At 39.3% G+C, this 21,271-nt stretch overlaps 2 protein-coding genes and 1 pseudogene across 3 annotated transcripts; 1 reads left to right on the top strand and 2 right to left on the bottom strand.

Annotated features, from left to right (window-relative positions):
- Positions 1-694: 694 nt before the first annotated feature.
- LOC130743312 (rust resistance kinase Lr10-like) lies at positions 695-15,994 on the bottom strand (annotated as a pseudogene).
- Positions 12,434-15,088, top strand: LOC130743328 (rust resistance kinase Lr10-like). 2 transcript variants are annotated; one of them, XM_057595527.1, is made up of 3 exons: positions 12,434-13,526; positions 13,699-13,725; positions 13,821-15,088. In XM_057595527.1, the coding sequence occupies exons 1-3, from the start codon at positions 12,815-12,817 to the stop codon at positions 14,942-14,944; spliced, it is 1,863 nt and encodes a 620-aa protein (XP_057451510.1). In that variant the 5' UTR covers positions 12,434-12,814; the 3' UTR covers positions 14,945-15,088. The 2 variants fall into 2 exon arrangements, with proteins under 2 accessions (XP_057451510.1, XP_057451519.1); XM_057595536.1 differs by lacking the exon at positions 13,699-13,725.
- A 2,509-nt stretch (positions 15,995-18,503) lies between the features above and the next one.
- LOC130743926 (uncharacterized) lies at positions 18,504-19,034 on the bottom strand. The gene has a single exon (XM_057596139.1). The coding sequence runs from the start codon at positions 19,032-19,034 to the stop codon at positions 18,504-18,506; it is 531 nt and encodes a 176-aa protein (XP_057452122.1).
- Between the last annotated feature and the right edge of the window lie 2,237 nt (positions 19,035-21,271).

Consider the following 21,271-nt stretch of genomic DNA (forward strand, 5'->3'; position numbering starts at 1 on the left):
CGGTGGCGTAGGGATGAGCAAAGATCTTGATCAGAGCCATTTTGGCAAAATTGAATGAGGAGCTACATTTCAAGTAGACAACGCAATAGGTTACAAGCCAAACTGTAACATCCCAATTAAGAAGGAGCGATTGTAACCCCATCATCAAATCAACTTAGTGGATGTTTCTGTAAGCATTTGAAAAAAAGTAAAAGCAAATTGAACTAAAGCCTACTCTCAAGCCTCATTCACGTTTGGTTCTTGGAATTAGTGTTCTTTTCATTCCACAAACATTGTTGTTTAAGGTTAGGTCGGTGTTATTTCCACCACCGACATCTAATTTCACCTCCTTTTAACTGGTGAAAAGACAAAAATATCCTTAGGATATAGATTTGTGGGAATTTTACTTAAAATTGTAGCAAAATTTGCAGGAAATATTTGTGAAAGAATTGGTAACAAAGCATGCCGGTAATAAGTAGTGAATGAGGTGAAGGGTAACATTTGAGTAAGTTTGGAGTTTAGTGTCATATACGGAAACATTAAGGTAGTGGAGTGTAATTTACTCCAATTTATTATGTTATCCATTCCTGTATAAGCAATACCTTTGAGCATGTGTTTACAATATGTAGATTAAAACATGATTCTGATTTAGCTTACTATAGATTTTTAATTTATCGCCCAAATTCAATATATAAAAAAAAAAACAGAGCAATGATACTTGCATGAGTTGCATCTTTAAATGACTAAAATGCCAAGCCAAAATTTACTCTTTAACATACTTTTTTAATATACAATGATAACAATGAGTTTTAAACCTATGCCTTGATTGAAACTGTACTTAGCAAAAACAATGCTTCTCACCAAATATGTAAGTAACACATTCAGCACCATATATACACCTAAGGATACAATACAAGCCCACAAGTTGGATGCAAATCATGTGCTGTCATTAGTATCCTCTCCAGAGGACGATGGCCTTGAGTTGCTATCATCTGTAGCATACTCTACTGGTAAATCTTGTGCATATAGATAAGGCTTTTTAGGCATTTGTAATTCCTCATCTTCAAGCATCTCCAACACTTTATCCATTGGCGGACGATCACCAGGCTTTGTCTGTATACACCACAAAGCCACAATCATCATTTTCTTTGCCATCTTCATTTCCTCATCAGTGTCATTTTCAATTGTGATTTCCCTTCTGTAGTTCTTTTGATTGGCTGCATTTTGCTTAAAACATGATGGGCAACCATATGTTCCAACATCTGGAGCAACATGGTGGAATTACGTATGTTGTTGGTTCAGTCGTTAAAGTCAAGTTTGTTGTGAGGTTGCTGATTGCATGAGGATTCAGAAGATTTATTCTATGCTGTGCGTTTTATCTTCTGAAGGCGTGTTTGTTTTAATCTTGGCTGAAGTAACAAGATTGATAGCGTGTGAACCAAGTCTATCTCAAAGTTTGAATTCTGTTTTACTTGGTTCTGTTATTTTATTCTGGTAAGATTTGATTCCATGAAGATTCTTTCCAGAAGTGTGTTAGTGGACTCTATGACGTTCAGCCCATTGAAGATCCAAGCCCCAAGTGAACGTCTATATAAAAGGAACTTGTAAACCCTAGCTGTGCACGGATTCAGAGATTCAGATATTGATCTTAGGGTTTTGTTTGTGAGTCCTCTTGTGAGTGTTGTATCAACTTAGTGCTTTAGTTCATCAAAGTACTGAGTTGAATTTGTTTAGTTGAGTTGTAATCTCATCAAACTGTTTTTGATAAACATGTCTTGATCACTGTGGCAGTGATCGTTAGGAGTTAGAGAAAGTTTTCTCATAGCTTAGAGGAGAAGGGCTAAGCTTGATTCACTTGTGTAATAGTGGTGAACATATAAGAGGCTCTATACTAAGGGGGAGTACTTAGGTATAGGAGGGACTTTTATGTGACCTGAGAACTATTATTTGATAGTGAATTGACTCCTGGATTGGTATCCTCCAGACGTAGGTGATGTTCACCGAACTGGGTTAACAACTCCTTGTGTTTTAACTGTTTGTTTGTTTTTGATACTCTGATTGTGTTTTGTTGTGTTACACATTGTTGCAACATTGTGTATCACATCTGTCCTAGGTGAATACGAATTTCAATTGGCATCAGAGCAGGCACCCTGTTCTGGTTGGGTGAGCTCCAGGGAAGACAGATTCGGTTCCAATGGACAACTCAAAGGAAGGTGGCTCTGTGAATAGACCACCTATTCTGGATGGCACCAACTACGACTACTGGAAGGCTCGCATGATTGCGTTTCTCAAATCAATTGACAGCAAGACCTGGAAGACTATTGTCAAAGGTTGGAAACATCCGGTGAACATACCCAAGGAAGGGTCATCTGTTGGTGAGTTGAAACCTGAGGATGAATGGAACAAAGAAGAGGATGAGGAGGCGTTGGGTAACTCTAAAGCGCTAAATGCTATATTCAATGGAGTGGATAAAAACATGTTCCGATTGATCAACACTTGCACTGTGGCAAAGGATGCTTGGGAGATTCTCAAGACTGCTCATGAGGGGACTTCCAGAGTTAGAATGTCAAGGCTTCAGATTCTAACAACTCAGTTTGAGAACTTAAAGATGAAGGAAGATGAGACCATCTCTGATTTTCATATGAGACTGCGTGATATGGCAAACTCCTCTTTCGCTTTGGGAGAACAAATGTCAGAGGAGAAGCTTGTGAGAAAGATTCTCAGATCTCTTCCTAAGAAGTTTGACATGAAAGTAACTGCTATTGAAGAAGCTCAAGACATAAGCAGTATCAAGGTGGATGAGCTTATTGGATCCTTGATGACTTTTGAAATGACTCAAAATGATAGACCTGAGAAAAGAAATAAAAGCATTGCTCTTGTCTCAAGCACAGATTTAGATGAAGATATGTCTGATAATGAAACTGGTGAAAGCATATCAGAAGCCATTGCTTTTCTGGGAAGAAAATTCAACAAGGTTTTGAAGAGGCTAGATAAACGATCAAGGCCAAATGTGCAAGACAAACGACCTGACAACTTCAAGAATCAGCAATTTCAAAGAAAAATGAAAGATGAAGACAAGGCAGGAAATGGCCGAGGAGTTCAGTGTCATGAATGTGAGGGTTTTGGCCACATCAGGGCTGAATGTGCCACATACTTAAAGAAACAGAAGAAAGGAATGGTCACCACTTGGTCTGATGATGAATCTGATACTGAAGGTGAAGATGTAACAGCAAACAAAGTAACATCATTCATGGTTAGATGTGATTCAGATGATGAAGACAGTGACAAGGAAATCTCCGATGAGGAACTTGCTGAAGCCTATAAACTTCTCTACACTAAGTGGAAAGAAGCATGTATCTACGGTCAGCAACAAAAGAAGCAAGTCCTTGACCTTCAAGCTGAGAAGAAAAAGCTAACTGAAGAAGTTGCCTTATTGAACTCAAAAATGGAAGGAATGACCAAGTCCATTCGCATGATGAGCAAAAGCACTGATATTCTGGATGAAATTCTTGATGTGGGAAAAAGTGCAGGTGATAAGACTGGGATAGGATTTGATTATCGTGCTGTTAACAAGGCAAGTCAGAACATGACCAAGGAACATGTGCAGATTGGAAGGCAATCAAATGCTAAAATGTGGAACCACAGGCCCCAGCAATCGGTTACACATTCGTATGCTCAAGTCAGGAACTATCAAAATTCAACTTGGAGATGTCATTACTGTGGCAAATTTGGTCACATTAGACCATATTGCTTCAAGCTGTATGGATATCCTATGTTTCAAGGTGTTTCACGAGAAGATGAAAAGAAAAGTCCAGACAAAAGAAAGTGGAAGCCTAAGGTTAATGTTACTGCTCTCATTGCTCACACCTCTCTGCGTGCATCATCAAAAGAAGACTGGTACTTTGATAGTGGGTGTTCCAGACACATGACAGGAGTAAAAAATTATCTTGAGAAAGTGAAACCACATGCTAAGAGCTTTGTTACTTTTGGGGATGAAGCCAAAGGAAAGATTAGAGGAATTGGAAAATTGTCTGACACAGGATCTCCAAACCTTGATGATGTCTTGCTAGTTGAAGGGTTAACTGCAAACTTGATCAGCATAAGTCAACTTTGTGACCAAGGCTTGAAGGTGGTGTTCAAACAGTCTGGGTGTGTTGTCAAAAATAAGAACAAGGATGTGCTGATGAGAGGAGCTAGATCAAAGGACAACTGCTACATGTGGACCTCTGAAACAACATCCTTGTCTGCTCTATGTTTGATGTCTAAAGAAGATGAAGTTAGAATCTGGCACCAAAAGTTAGGTCATCTGAATCTTAAGAGTATGAAAAGGATTGTTGCTGAGGAAGTAGTTAGAGGGATACCAAAGTTGAACATCCAAGAAGGAAAGGTTTGTGGTGAATGTCAGATTGGGAAGCAAGTCAAAATGTCTCACCAGAAGTTACAACATCTGACTACATCAAAAGTGCTTGAACTACTGCACATGGATTTGATGGGGCCAATGCAAGTGGAAAGTCTGGGAGGAAAAAGGTACGTTTTTGTTTGTGTAGATGATTTTTCTAGGTTCACTTGGGTAGAATTTCTGAAGGAGAAGTCAGACACCTTTGAAGTGTTCAAAGAACTATGTCTCCAAGTGCAAAGGGTAAAAGGGAGTGGGATTGTCAAAATACGAAGTGATCATGGAAAAGAATTTGAAAATGGTCAATTCTCTGAGTTCTGCTCATCTGAAGGAATCAAACATAAATTCTCTGCTCCTATCACTCCTCAGCAAAATGGAGTGGTTGAAAGGAAGAACAGGACATTGCAAGAATCTGCTAGAGCTATGTTGCATGCAAAAAATCTACCATATCATTTTTGGGCTGAAGCCATCAACACTGCCTGCTACATTCACAATCGTGTCACTATTCGTCAAGGAGACACAGTCACTCAGTATGAACTATGGAAAGGAAAGAAACCTACAGTGAAGTATTTCCATGTTTTTGGGAGCAAGTGCTACATTCTGACTGACAGAGAACATAGGAGAAAACTGGATCCTAAAAGTGAAGTTGGAATATTTCTGGGGTATTCTGGAAACAGCAGAGCTTACAGAGTTTATAATATCCGCACGAGAGTCATGATGGAATCCATTAATGTTGTTGTTGATGATACATCCAATGAGAGAACGGAACAAGCTCATGATGAAGATGATCTACCGTGTGAGTGTACTGATGGGGAACCAGATGAGCCAGCAATTCAATTCCAAAATGAACAAGAAGACACTGTATCTCAACTGCCTGTAGCTACCAAAGAACCCTCTATTAGAATTCAGAAGATACATCCAAAAGAAAATATCATTGGTGATCTGAATGATGGGGTTATTACAAGGTCAAGGGATCTAATTTCTAATGCATGCTTCATATCAAAAATAGAACCAAAGAATGTCAAAGAAGCTCTGACTGATGAGTTCTGGATTCAATCCATGCAAGAGGAACTGGGACAGTTCAAGAGAAATGAAGTGTGGGAATTGGTTCCAAGACCTGATGATGCAAATGTTGTGGGAACTAAGTGGATATTCAGGAACAAGTCTGATGAAAGTGGTAATGTGACAAGGAACAAATCTCGTCTAGTTGCTCAGGGATACTCTCAAATAGAAGGGGTAGACTTTGATGAAACATTTGCTCCTGTTGCTCGTCTTGAATCTATCAGATTGTTGTTAGGAGTAGCATGTCTGCTAAAATTCAGACTATATCAGATGGACGTCAAGAGTGCATTCTTGAATGGTTACCTGGATGAAGAAGTCTATGTGGAACAACCTAAAGGGTTTGTAGATCCAAGTTTTCCAGATCATGTGTACAGATTGAAAAAGGCTTTGTATGGCTTAAAGCAAGCACCTAGAGCCTGGTATGAAAGATTAACAGAGTTTCTGATTAACAATGGTTATGACAAAGGTGGCATTGACAAAACCTTGTTTGTTAAGAAAAATGGCAGTGAACTCATGGTAGCTCAAATTTATGTTGATGACATCGTGTTTGGTGGCATGTCGAACCATATGGTGGAACAATTTGTTGAACAAATGAAATCTGAGTTTGAAATGAGTCTTGTCGGCGAGTTAACTTACTTTCTGGGACTTCAGGTAAAACAGATGGAAGATACCTTATTCATCACACAAAGTAAGTATGCCAAGGGAATTGTTAAGAAGTTTGGTCTTGAGAATGCTGGCCATAATAGAACTCCTGCTGCAACTCATATCAAGCTTACAAAGGATGAGAAAGGTACTGATGTGGATCCTAGTTTATATAGAAGCATGATTGGAAGTCTTTTGTATCTCACTGCCAGCAGACCAGATATTACTTTTGCAGTTGGAGTTTGTGCTAGGTATCAAGCAGAACCAAAGACTAGTCATCTCATTCAAGTGAAAATGATCATTAAGTATATCAGTGGTACAAGTGATTATGGCATTTTGTACTCTCACAACACTAATTCAATGTTAACAGGTTACTGTGATGCGGATTGGGCTGGAAGTGCTGATGATAGGAAGAGCACATCAGGTGGATGTTTCTTTCTTGGAAACAATCTAATTTCTTGGTTCAGTAAAAAGCAAAATTGTGTCTCTCTCTCTACGGCAGAAGCTGAATATATAGCTGCTGGAAGCAGTTGCACTCAGTTGATGTGGATGAAACAAATGTTAAAGGAGTATAATGTGCAACAAGATGTTATGACATTGTTTTGTGACAATCTAAGTGCTATCAACATATCCAAAAATCCAATTCAGCACAGCAGAACAAAACATATTGATATTCGTCATCATTTCATCAGGGAGTTGGTTGAAGATGGTACTGTTACTTTGGAACATGTCTCAACTGAAAAGCAGTTAGCAGATATTTTTACCAAAGCTCTGGATGCCACACAGTTTGAAAAATTGAGACAGTTATTAGGTATCTGCCTATTTGAGGAATTATAGCAATCAAAGGGATTGTGGTGTGCCAACGGCTCTTCTGTCATAACGTTTGAGGCACGCTTAATCCGAAATTTCCATTGTTTCTTGATAACCTCTCCTGCAACCTCCACTGCACAACTTCAAATCTCTGCAACTCACTTCAAAACCGTCCATCCTTTTCTTGAAGACCCGTGTTTCTTTCTTTGTGTCCTCTTCACCATGAGTCAAGATTCTAGCAAGAAACTCACTCCTGAGATGAATGCTTACGGGGTAAAGGTATTGGGTTTGAAATCCAAAACCCCAAAATCTTCAAAGGTTTCAAAATCCTCTCCTCATACCTCTGAAATCGCAATTGCTCAAGGTATTCCTCAACCATCGTCTGATCCGAGTAAAATGAAAGGGAAAAAGGCTCGATCCAAGTCAGATGCGTCCAAAGCAAAGAAGAAGATGGTAACGAGAAGCTCTGAGGCAACCCAGGGAGTAAATTTCGAGGCTGAAATCAACTCAAGTACAGGTGATGATGTTGCTGATTTTCGTATCACTGAAGTGTTGGACACTCCTCTCAAGGAAGTTTTACATGCAAATGTAGATCCAATTGTTCCATCACCAAGCAACAACCAATCAAGCCACGGTGTTGATACTGATTGCAACAAGGATTCTGATCATCTTGAAGAAGAGGTAATGGTTCCCATCTCTACTCCCTCTGTTGATAAAGATATGCATGTCGAGGATGTTCAGAATGTCATTGAGAACTCAGAATCTGATGAGGTGTTGCTCAACACCCTTGGTGCTTCTGCTTCTGTTGCTTCAAAGAGGAAAAAGATGACTGTTGTTCGTAAGTACTCTACGCGTTCCTCTGGCAAGAAGTTAGGTTTGGGTTTGAGTGAGAACAAGAAGCGCAAGAAGGTCATTATTCTTGATGATGATACTCCTGTTGTCCAGAATGTCAAGAGAAAGGTTCACAAAGACAATGCTGCTCCTGTTGTTGATGAGACTCCAATTGAGGAGTTGGATAAGTCAGATACTGGTCCTGCTGCTCAGAAGCGTAAGATTGGAAAACGAATTCCAGAAAATGTGCCTGCTGCTCCTTTGGATAATATTTCTTTTCACTCTGAAGAGAGTGTTGGTAAGTGGAAGTATGTTTATCAGCGCAGGATTGCTCAAGAGAGGGAATTGACTGGTGAGATTCTGCATTGTCAAGAAATCATGAAACTTCTTGAGGCTGCTGGGTTATTGAAAACTGTTACTGAGATAGGTGGCTGCTATGACAAGTTGGTGAGAGAATTTATTGTGAATGTGACTACAAATTGCACTGTTTCTGGGCATCCTGAGTTCAGGAAAGTTTTTGTGCGTGGTAAGTGTGTCCATTTTTCACCTGAGATCATTAACCAGTATTTGGGAAGGAGCACTGTTGCCACAGGAAATGAAGAGCTGTCATTGAGTGCTATCACTAAAGAACTCACGGCTGGTCAGAATATGGTATGGCCTGCTAAAGGATTGCTGTCTTCTACTTATTTGAGTGTGAAGTATGCTATCTTGAATCGCATTGGTGCTGCAAATTGGGCTCCTACTACACATAGCTCAGATGTTTCTTCAGGTTTGGCAAAATTAATTTATCTGGTTGGAACTCAAACTCAGTTTGATTTTGGTGAATATGTCTTTGCTCAAACTATGAAGCATGCTGAAACTTTTGCTGTCAGGCTTCCTATTAGTTTTCCTTGTTTAATTTGTGGGATTATTTTAAGTCAACATCCTCAAATTCTCCTTGATGATGAGGTTCCTAGCAAGAAAGCTAGTCTTCTCACTATTGATTCCAGGCTGCTAGCTGGTGCCCATGTTTCTGATGTTGCTGATTTGGCTGAGATGACTCAGGGGGAGGGTACTTCCTCTCAGAAGACTCCTGAGACTCCTATTGCTGCGCTTATTGCGGTGTCTAAGATGCTTCAGGACACAATTACTAGTTGTACATTGAGGAAGAAGAATGTGGACACTCTCATTCTGCAGTTGACTAAAGGCAAGAGGCCTCTTGAAGACAATGCCGCTGCTCATGCTCAAGATGATGTTGGTACTTCTGATGATGATACTACTAATGGCTAGTGCCCTTGTTCCTTCATCTCTTCAATATGGTTGTACTATTTTGTTGACTTTTGTTGTCTCTCTGCACCCTTTGACAATTTCTGCTAATAAGGGGGAGAATGGTACTGTTGCTTGCTAGTACTGTTGCTTGAGTGTTTTTTGTTCAGACTAAGTTTGATGTTCAGTAGGGTGGTACGTTCATCATATGCTGTGTGCTGTTGTGTGCAAATGGATGATTTGTTGTTTTTAGCATTGTTTGGCTGTCTGATCATGTTTTAGCAAAAATTTGCCAAAGGGGGAGATTGTAGTTCTTTTGATTGGCTGCATTTTGCTCAAAACATGATGGGCAACCATATGTTCCAACATCTGGAGCAACATGGTGGAATTACGTATGTTGTTGGTTCAGTCATTAAAGTCAAGTTTGTTGTGAGGTTGCTGATTGCATGAGGATTCAGAAGATTTATTCTATGCTGTGCGTTTTATCTTCTGAAGGCGTGTTTGTTTTAATCTTGGCTGAAGTAACAAGATTGATAGCGTGTGAACCAAGTCTATCTCAAAGTTTGAATTCTGTTTTACTTGGTTCTGTTATTTTATTCTGGTAAGATTTGATTCCATGAAGATTCTTTCCAGAAGTGTGTTAGTGGACTCTATGACATTCAGCCCATTGAAGATCCAAGCCCCAAGTGAACGTCTATATAAAAGGAACTTGTAAACCCTAGCTGTGCACGGATTCAGAGATTCAGATATTGATCTTAGGGTTTTGTTTGTGAGTCCTCTTGTGAGTGTTGTATCAACTTAGTGCTTTAGTTCATCAAAGTACTGAGTTGAATTTGTTTAGTTGAGTTGTAATCTCATCAAACTGTTTTTGATAAACATGTCTTGATCACTGTGGCAGTGATCGTTAGGAGTTAGAGAAAGTTTTCTCATAGCTTAGAGGAGAAGGGCTAAGCTTGATTCACTTGTGTAATAGTGGTGAACATATAAGAGGCTCTATACTAAGGGGGAGTACTTAGGTATAGGAGGGACTTTTATGTGACCTGAGAACTATTATTTGATAGTGAATTGACTCCTGGATTGGTATCCTCCAGACGTAGGTGATGTTCACCGAACTGGGTTAACAACTCCTTGTGTTTTAACTGTTTGTTTGTTTTTGATACTCTGATTGTGTTTTGTTGTGTTACACATTGTTGCAACATTGTGTATCACATCTGTCCTAGGTGAATACGAATTTCACCTTCCATCACTTAACTGGTCATAAACCCAGAAAGGGAAATATATTTGGCTAAAGCTAGATTCCTCAGCCAATGCATTCAAGTTCTTCCTTCTACCAGCCATCTCCATAAGTAACATCCCAAAGCTATACACATCAGCTTTGTAGGACACAGTGCCAACATTTCTGTAAAATAGCTCTGGTGCCATATATCCTATGGTTCATCTTGCTGTGGTCAAACACACAATGCTATTATCTGTAGGACAGAGCCTTGCAAGTCCAAAATCAGAAACTTTTGGATTGAAATTCTCATCAAGAAGAATGTTATGAGGCTTGATGTCAAAGTGCAAAATTTTCATGTTGCAGCCATTATGCAGGTATTCAATACCATGAGCCACACCAAGAGAAATAGCATACAATTTCTCGCAACTTAAAGAAGAACACTCTTCATGAGAAAAAATGTACTTTTCTAGAGACCCATTTGGCATGAATTCGTATAAAAGAGCACGCTTTGATCCCTCTACGCAAAAACCAATGAGCTGAACCACATTAACATGATGAATGGTGGCAACTTCATTGATGAAATCTCTACCATTTGCCTTGGCTTTGTCCAATATTTTGACAGCTACAAGACGACCACTTCGAAGTTGTCCTTTGAATACACAGCCATAGCCTCCATTCCCAAGTTTTGTCTTGAATTTTTGTGTCATCCTCTTAATGTCTCTGTAAGAGTACCTTATTGGAATGATGTTATTGTCACTTCGTAGAAAATCTTCAATGCCCTCGTACATAGATAAATGCCTCTGTCGCAGTTTATAGATTAATAACACAGTGAAACATGGCGCTCCAAGAACACATTTAGCACCACATATCAAAGCAATGCATTCTGTAAAGATGATATGACAGTAGAAAGCAAATCATACAGATAGCATGAGAGTCAGTTTGATATCCCTTATATTTGAGTGCGAGATTTTATAGTGTTTCATTTCATTCAACTTTGGCATAAATATCCAAACATAATCTTAATCTTGTTGTTAAATTCTCCAGGCTGCCTTATATTTCTCTAGGTCCTGGCGCAATACTTTTTTTTTGGTTCAATACTCTTTTTTCACAAAGTAATTGACTCACGTTCTTTTTTCAACAAACAACTAGGTAAATGACTTAAGGGAAGGCATGGCCGTACCTAATATTGAAATTAAAGTGAATTGCCAAAGCTCCAAACTGATGCCTGCAAGAAACATACATGAAATAATGAGAACATTTACTTATTGGTCCACTAGGGTGGATCAAATAACCCTCGTAGTAAACTTAGACAACCCGTTAATAGATTACTTATTGGTTCACTCATTTTCTCTTCCTATCTCTCTTCTCTTTCCTTATCACACTACCTATCATATCTTTCATTTTTTCATATCTATCTTTGTGGACGCATAGTTTAAGTTGAATAAGAACTTATTGAGTAAGCTGACCTCGTCGACAAAGACGGTGGTTGCTGTTGTCGAGCACGAGATACTCGTTCTCTTTACATAGACCGTTCAGCCATGAAAGTTCAAAGCCATAAAACAGTATGTCGCGAATCTTGGTGCATGAAATGTTGGTTTCATCAGGCCATGATGTGAGGTACATAAACTCTACACGACATGAATCTCCAAGCCCCAAATTCCATAGAGATTTGTCACTAACATTTACATGGTAGTATGATTTCCCATATGAAGAACTATTCATGCAAGTTGCACTGTCATCAACGTACACACCACCAGGGGATTCCACCCCAGTCGGACAGCTTACATATAACATGGAATTTACCAATCTATTTCTTTTCAGATACATGCGATATGATCCGTAATAGGAGAGACTGAGATCGTAGAGGCCTAAAGAATAACTTGTTATTAGGAAGTAATGAAGATGTTGAAGATTGGCATCCACTAGTCGTATTGTGAAATTGTTGTAATCAATTGACTTTACTCTGTATTTTCCTTTCCGAATTCCCAAATACACCATCAACTGATTGGCCTCGCAGGTTAGGTTGTACCTATGATCACCACACTGTAGTGGATCGTCTTTCAGCCGGAAAGGGTGGCTTATGTTGTGAACCCCGCACCAACCAGAACACACTTGTTGGCTGCAGCTACATCTTTCACAGTACAGGATTACCACCACCACCACCACCACAAGACTTATTATCCTTGATCGTGATAATGCAGCAATGGAAGACATTTCTTATGGTCAACACTCAACAATAAGATCCATCTCTAACAAAAAGCAATAATAAAAAATGGATATACATATATATATGTGTGTGTGTGTGTGTGTGTATGTGTGTGTGTTATTACAAGTTGCATCACCGTTCTAGTTCGTGACTTTCGAGGAAGTGAGGAACCTTCCTTGTAGACTGAAATATTAAATGTGTTGGGAGTTCTGGTGTTTTGTTGATAATGGAATCTGTTTGTTGTTTTGTTGATAATGGAATCAAATATCTATAAAATTAGCTTTTGACGGGTATCCTTATGTCATCGTGAGATTTAAAATTTCCACCAAGTATATTTTTTAATGCTTGGGATAAGGGGAGCTCAGAGTTGCAAATTCTTTTGAACCGAGACAGGTCCTTGCCCTGCACAGTGCCAACAGCTAAGAAAATGAGCATTTGTTTAGTAAAGATGTTCTCTTGTTTTGGATTGTTATTGTTTATGCTTTGCTTCAATGTTGTTACTGTGGAGCTTGCACTTGGCAATGACATAGACACAGACATAGCTAACTGTCCAGATTTATCATGCGGAAATCAGGTGATCCGATTCCCTTTCCGAATCCTAGATCGCCATCCTACAACCTGTGGTTATCCGGGCTTTGATTTATCTTGTTCCTCTAAAAACAACACAGAGATTGAACTCCCTCACCCAGTGAAGCTCAACGTCAAAAACATTGATTACAGACACCAAACAATTGAATTATCTGATCCATATGGCTGTCTTCCCAAGCAGCTCCAATACCTCGCTCCATCAGCCTCCCAATTCCAGTTCCAGCAAGGTGGCTATCATTTTTTCAATTGTTCAGTGACGAACAAAGGTTCACTTTTGGACTACTCCTATTTGGTTCCATGTCTCAACACCTTAGGCTCTCAAGTGTATGCCGTTCCATCCAGTACACTCATGGAGGACCTGCCCCTGTCGTTTTGCACAAAAATGTTTAATATTTCTTACAACCCTTTTGATTTTCAAACTGATCAGGACTATATTCTTCGCTTGACATGGTCTAAGCCCAACTGTCAACAATGCGAATCAAAAGGGAGAAGATGTGTGTGGAACAATCATGCTGCAAACAATGGAATATATTGTTTTTCCGATCATAAAGGTATGTTGGTAACCTTTTCATTCTATACTATTTTGAGTCTTTTTTCTACGATCGGATAAGATCTCAAATCAACTAGGGTTTATAAAGCTTCAGCAATCCTTAACTTAGAAGCTAGTTTTTGGGGTTCGGTAAAGCTAAGCCCAAATTTAAGATGTTGCTAACATGTTTGCAGGTTCTTCAAAAGCTCTAGTGACTACAGGTCAGCTTTCAAGTTTAGTTTCGATTTCCTATCAGTATCAACCTGAAGAAGCAAGTAAATGATTATTTTCTTACAATTTAGTTTTCTTAGTGCAGGATCAGTCCTAGGATCCTTGTTCTTTATGCTCTTGACTGCTGCAGTGTACCACGTCTACGACATTTACAGACTGAGAAAAGAAAAAGAAGCAATGTTCGTAAAATTTCTACAAGACTATAGAGCTCTGAAGCCCACCAGATACTCTTATGTCGAAATTAAGAGAATCACCAAAAATTTTGAGCACAAGTTAGGAGAGGGAGCCTTTGGAACTGTGTTTAAAGGAAACATTTCGAAAGAAATTTCTATTGCTGTGAAGATCTTGAACATTTCACACGGAAATGGGGAAGAATTCATTAATGAAGTTAGCACCATGGGTAGAATCCACCATGTTAACATTGTTCGCATGGTGGGTTTCTGTGCTGATGGCTTTAATAGAGCTCTTGTATATGAATTCTTACCAAACGGTTCACTGCAGAAGTTCATCAATTCACCAGACAACAGGCAAAACTTCCTTGGTTGGAAAAGACTTTATGAAATTGCTTTAGGAATAGCCAAGGGAATTGAGTATCTTTACCAAGGTTGTAATCAGCGCATTCTCCACTTTGATATCAAGCCTCAAAATGTGTTGCTAGACCACAACTTTGCTCCAAAAATATGTGACTTTGGTCTAGCTAAATTGTGTTCAAGGGATCAGAGCATAGTGTCAATGACTGCAGCTAGAGGAACTCTGGGGTACATTGCTCCTGAAGTATTCTCAAGAAACTTTGGTAATGTTTCTGACAAGTCAGATGTTTATAGCTATGGAATGATGCTGCTTGAAACAATAGGAGGGAGGAAGATCACGGAAGACATGGAGGAAAATACTAGCCATGTTTACTACCCAGAATGGATTCATAATCTTTTAGAAGAACACGAGGAAATGAGAATCCATATTCAAGAAGAAGGGGATTCAAAAATTGCAAGGAAACTGGCTATTGTGGGACTCTGGTGCATCCAGTGGTATGCCATGAATCGACCTTCAATGCAAATGGTGGTTCAAATGTTAGAGGGAGATGTAGAGACAGCTCCAATACCTCCTAATCCTTTTACTTCTTCAGCAGGTGCACGACCAAGGAGAACAATTGCTATTATGGGAGTTGCTGCGAGACAACTAACCAAAGATTTAGATGTAATCCAAGAGTAAGAGTGACTCATAGCTTACAACTACATTGGTGAAACACTGAAATACATTTTAGTTTATTTTGTCTTTCATTTGTCTTAGATATAAAGTTACATGTAGCACAAAAAGCTTTAAATATTAGATTTTTATTGGACTGGCAATTAAACATGTGAATAGTCCTATCAGACATACTTTCGTGTTAGAATTCTTGGCAATCAGCTTAATAATAGTGCATCTCTAATCTATGTTCTTCCTGTAAAGTTTGTAGCCACGAAAATCAATTTGCCAAATAAACCATGAGCACCTTTTTTTTTGTCACTGCATTGTGACAAGTGCTTGTTTATTGACGTAAAACCTAGGAAAATGTTGTTTATGGAGAGCCTATTGGAGTCATCATTCAAGACTTGAACTCCAATTAAGCTAGAATGCTAGTGTTGTATTTCCTTTGTATTTTGGTTTGGAATTTTATATGGGCCTTACTTATAAATAGGTTTGGGCTTTTAGCATATTAAATGGATAATAAAATTCATGCTCTTTTGTAGTATTACATTGCATATTAAGATCAAGACCTGCTACTTCATTTCCACAACCATTTCATCCTTGCAAATATGCAAATAAAAGCTGAATTTACCTCACTAGCAAAGAACCTCCAATGCAATCTCCTTGTGCAGTTAACTTAATCTAAAAATAGAATAAGGATATAAATCACCTTACACAGCTGATTATTAAATAATTAAAAAAAAACAAAACAAGCTAAGAGAATTCTACCATAGAAGCTGCTGCTTCTTGTCATCAACTCATCATCATCATCATCAGGCCTATCGACACCCTACACAAAATCGATAAAAAAAAAATCAAACTTAAAATAAAAATCAAAGTTAGAAACAAGAACTATAGGTGAAAACAAAAAAGCTATAGGCTGATCCGAACACGAACCCGCTATCCACCGCGCTCCGCATCGCCGTCGCCCCGAAGCGAAGCTCGTCTTCTGCGTCCTCCGCGTCTGCTCCTCCATCGAGTATCTCCGTTTGTTCAACTGGGCCCGCACCCACCATCTCCGTCGGGTTTGAAGAAATCATCAATACATTAATATTTGTTTTTTAAATTTGATTTAGGCTTAAATAAGAGCAACTCCAACCCCAAAATTCTTATTTGGTTTCTTAACACACTATTCAGCACTATTCACCACTATTCTTGTGGGTCCGTACTGCCACATCAGACTTAAGAAACTCCTAAGAAACTGAAGCAGATTTTGCTCCAACCCATGGTTTCTTAAATTACTATTTGAAGGTCTCACTCGTGTCCCACCATACAACATAAATTAATAATATTTATTTTGACCCAATTTAGATTTAACATTTAATACTAAATCAATACTTCAACTTAAAAATAATTTAATTAAAATTAATACGAATTTAATTTAAATTTAATTTTACTTAATATTTAAAACAATTAAATTTAAATATCGGCATGTTAACTTAAAAGTAAAATAAAAAAGTACATTGTGTTTTTTATAGCAAAAACAATTTTATTGAATGATAGAAATAAAGACGAAAGAAAATACATGACAATGAAAAATAAACAACAATACATTTGAAATGAAATACATAATAACACTTGAAGGTTAATTTTCATTATTCTCGTTTTCGGGAAGCTGCCAAATATGCTCCACCAAGTCTGCTTGAAGTTGGTGATGAATTGACCTATCAATTTGATGTGCTCTTCTTTCCAAGATATTTCTAAAAACGGGAATAGGACCACTTACTACTTCAGCATCCAATATGTCATTATTGACCTGATCATAAACAAAATTACCTCGGTACGTGTTGCGCTCATCTTCAACAATCATGTTGTGCAATATGATGCAAGCATACATTATTGACTTCATCTCATTCGGATGCCAAAAGCGTGATGGACCACAAACTATTGCAAACCGAGATTGGAGAACGTCGAATGCACGTTCAACGTCATTTCTTGCTGCTTCTTGTCTTTTCGCAAATTTTTGCCTTTTTTCTCCTTGTGGCATTGGGATGGTCTTCACAAATGTAGCCCACGGGGGATAAATACCGTCTGCTAGATAGTATCCCATGTTATACATTGTTCCATTCACGCTAAAGTTCACCATGGGAGCATTTCCACTCAAAACCTCATTAAAAACAGGAGATTGGTTTAGCACATTAATGTCATTGTTAGAACCTGCAATGCCAAAAAATGCATGCCAAATCCACAAGTCTTGTGATGCCACTGCTTCAAGCATGATTGTGGGCTTTCCATGATCACCTCGGGTGAATTGACCTTTCCACGCAACTAGACAATTCTTCCATTCCCAATGCATACAATCAATAGAACCCAACATACCTGGAAATCCACGAGACTCCCCCCATTGAAGTAAGCGGGTAATGTCTTCCTGGTTCGGGTGCCTCAAGTATGTTTCACCAAATACTGCACACACACCTTCCACAAAATTCTTTAAGCACTCAATTGCAGTACTTTCACCAATTCGAACGTACTCGTCAACACTGTCAGCAGGTGATCCGTACGCCAACATACGAATAGCAGCGGTGCACTTTTGTAATGGTGACAGGCTTGTCTTCCAACTGCATCGACAAACATTAAAAAGTACGGGTCATGAGACCCAATGGCCCCTACAATCTGAGGAACACATGCTTTTGCATTCGAAACCTTCGTCGGAAAAGCTCTTCCGTGTACACAGGATTTTCGGAGAAGTAGTCATTCCACAACCGCTCGTTCCCAGCTTCACGATCTCTCTTTATCACCTTTCATGTTCGCTTGGGCCTAACGGTGTTGGCACGTCGTTGATAAAACTCCATCTCCTCCTGCATCATATCTTCTATAGTCGTGTCATTCATAATATCGTCAATAATTACGTCGTAAATGTCCAAGTAGGCCATATTGTTTGGATCCATTCTATGACACAATGAGAAACTATCAGTGTAATTTGATAGGAGGAAGACAATATGAGAGGACAAAAGAACTCTTGAATGTTGAGATGAATGAAATATGACATGTATAAATAAGAGAAACAACAACGGCTATATTCCCCAACGGCTATATTCTCCAACGGCTATAGTCCCCAACGACTATATTCTCCAACGGTTATATTCCACAACGGCTATATTCCACAACGGCTATATTCTCCAACGGCTATATTCTCCAACGGCTATATTCCCCAATGACTATATTCCCCAACGGCTATATTCCACAACGGCTATATTCTCCAACGGCTATATTCCACAACGGTTATATTCCCCAACGGCTATATTCCCCAACGGCTATATTCTCCAACGGCTATATTCCCCAACGACTATATAAAACACATAAATAGAAACGCAGTACACATTAAGAAAAATTCGAATACTGAAATTACAACATTAATGCAGAAAAATTCGAATACTAAAATTACAACATTAATGCAGAATACATAAGTAGAAATGCTAAAATTACAACACTAATGCAATACACATAAGTAGAAATGCTAAAATTACAACACTAATGCAGAATCAATAAGTAGAAATGCTAAAATCACAACATTGACACATATTAAGAAAGACAACAACAAGAATTAAGACATTCCTAGTTCATTCATGGCGAATTCAACTAGGCGCTGATGCGTTGCTAACTGCACCTCGTTCATTTCAGATGTGTCCTCCATAAGGATATTTTTGTATTCCTTCAATAATCGCGCCTTATGAAGTTTGTTTTTTTCCTTTCTCACCTCCAGTTCTTCGGTCTTGAGCTTCTCAAAACTCGCCAGGAATCCCAGTTTAGCTTTCCCGATGGCTATCATCTCGGAGTTAGGAACATAACCGAGATCACTTGAAGCTGTGTCACCTACTTTGGCTTTCCTTTTCTGGTTCTTTTTTCCCAACGGGCGGGTTGCTGGTTGTGTGGCCTCATATTCGTCGCCCTCGATTGATGCACTCGGGTCAGACGATGTTGCATACGCCCCATCTCCTGACTTCTTCTGCCTCGTTGAACTGGTTGTCATAAATGTTCCCTTCCACTTTGGTTCATCCTTCACCAACCGCCATTCATTCTCATGTTTGAAATCTTTACCCGTATCTACGTGATATAATTGATGCGCCGTAGCCATGATGTCCTTATCTGAGTGTCCACTTTTCCAATGATTGACGGCTTTAGTGTGGCAACCGACAAATTTTTGAAGATCAGCATTCAATTTATAAAAATGAGATTTCAGGGATAACCATGTCCTCGAAGGAGAGGCATCGTCACGGTACTCCTCATATTGGGCTCGGATCTTATTCCAAAACAAATCTGACTTTTGCTCATTTCCCACGATCCGATCGGTAGAAACGTTGAGCCATGATTGAAGAAGAAGTATATTATCTTTACCACTCCATTTGGTGCGTTTCTTTCCGGATTCTTCAAGATCAATATCATCTAGACCCCGTTGAGTAGAAAATTCAGGCTCATCGAGCATAGCCTCACATTGTGTACTTGAGACTTTTGAACTGCTGCTACCAGTAGGAGGTGCTTGGTATTGTGGTGGATACATGCAATATTGTGGATTGTTTGGATAAGGCATTTGTGGTGAATATGGTCCCATTTGACACTGAGCTAGGTTGGTTTTGATGGTAGAACGATTGTGGAAACATTTGATACGAAGGATTTTGAATATTACCACCGGTGTGAGGAGGTTGGTTTTGAGGGTGACACATCTGCGGAGGTTGGCTTTGTGGTTGATACATCTGCGGATGTGGGTTTTGTTGTTGGAACATCGGCATAGGTTGGCTTTGCGGGCGAATCATCTGCGAATGTTGGTTTTGTTGTTGGAACACCATCATAGGTTGGCTTTGCGGGTGAATCATCCGCGGAGGTTGGTTTTGTGGCGGAAACATAGGCGAAGGTTGCAAACCTTCACTTGTAGGAGGTGTTTCATTGTCGAGCAGTGGATAGTATTGCTCATAAGGATTAGACATTTTGAGAAATTTGAGAATTTTTGGACAAGAGAGAAATTGTGGGAGTAAATGTTGGTGTTTCAAATGGTCTACTGCACTATATATAAGGTAAAGAAGCTGGGAATTGAAAAACGGTCAGAAAACCGGTCAATTTAAAAAAATTCAAATAAAAAAAAGCCCAAACAGGCAGAAAACCAGCTCCAGCCGGTCTGGACCGGTTCATAACGGTGGGATGACCGGCTCAGCCGGTCACCCACTATAAAATCTATTTTTCCTCACTCACTCTCCATTCCTACTCAACCCTAGCCGCTCCTCTCCTTCTTCCTCTCTTCTCTCACGTTCACCTTCTTCTTCAAGCTCTCTCACTCACCTTCTTCCTCAAGCTCTCTCACTCACCTTCTTCTTCCTCGAGCCCTCTCCCTAACCTGCATCATGCCTCCTTTTCCCCTTCCTCTCTCCCTGACCTGCAGCACCTCCTCTCTGCCTCACTTCTCCTTTTCTCTTTCCTCTCGACGCCTCCTCTTCTCCTTCATCTCTCCCTCACTTCTTCTCCCTCGATCTCTCTGGTCCACGCCTCCAAAGCCCCAGCCGATCACCAAACAGCAACCGCCGCCACCAAACAACCACATGCAGTCACCATCGGCCACCAAACAACCACCACCGCCACCATACAGCCTCAATCTGACCCCCACAACCCGTGTTTCATAGCTTCAAAGCCTTGAAGCTTGCAAAAATCCTTCCTTTTCACACATGCAAGGGGAAATACTTTCAGATCAGAGCTTCCAGAACTTCATCAGAGAAGATTTTTTTTATTTATGTAAATATCAATTTTTGTGTTTTAAGTTTCAATTTCTTCATGTAAAGTTTCAATTCATTCAATAAAATTGCAATTTTCGTCCTCTGATTATGTCTCTGTTGAACTTGAATTGTTCAATTTCATCCTTTCTGTTATGTTTGCCTCTGAAAGTTGTTGGGGAAGTGAGAGAAAATAGATTATTTTAATTAAGAAACTGAAAAAGCAAAGTTGCTTGCAGAAGCAACCATGCACTGTAGTTAAGAAACTCAAACTGTCAACTAAGCAAGCTCCAATGGGTTGAAAAGCTAAGAAACGATTCTTAGCATCTTCAGCTGGTTTAAGAAACCAGCGTTGGAGATGCTCTAAGCTTTTGGTCCAGAAATTGTAAAGGCAACTAAATTAAGTCTCTAGAAAATTTTTGCATAAAATGTTGTCCTTGAATTTTTTTGGCTTAATTGCACTTTTGGTCCCCACGATTACAAAAGCCACGATTTCGGTCCCCAACAAAATTTTATTGCATGGAGCGTCCCCCACGTTATGCTCCATTAGCAACTTTAGTCCGGACCCTCTATTCCGTTAGTTTTCAAACGTTTCTCTCTCCTAGTGGCCACTAAG

Source organism: Lotus japonicus, chromosome 1 (genome assembly GCF_012489685.1).
Source record: "Lotus japonicus ecotype B-129 chromosome 1, LjGifu_v1.2".
Taxonomy (NCBI): Eukaryota; Viridiplantae; Streptophyta; class Magnoliopsida; order Fabales; family Fabaceae; genus Lotus; species Lotus japonicus.

Excerpts from the sequence above, each read along its gene's own strand:
- LOC130743328 (XM_057595527.1), top strand. The coding sequence starts at position 12,815 with ATGAGCATTTGTTTAGTAAAGATGTTCTCTTGTTTTGGATTGTTATTG. Across the intron at positions 13,527-13,698 it reads TTGTTTTTCCGATCATAAAG|GTTCTTCAAAAGCTCTAGTG; the intron begins GTATGTTGGTAA and ends ACATGTTTGCAG. Across the intron at positions 13,726-13,820 it reads AAAAGCTCTAGTGACTACAG|GATCAGTCCTAGGATCCTTG; the intron begins GTCAGCTTTCAA and ends TTCTTAGTGCAG.
- LOC130743926 (XM_057596139.1), bottom strand. The coding sequence starts at position 19,034 with ATGGCTACGGCGCATCAATTATATCACGTAGATACGGGTAAAGATTTC.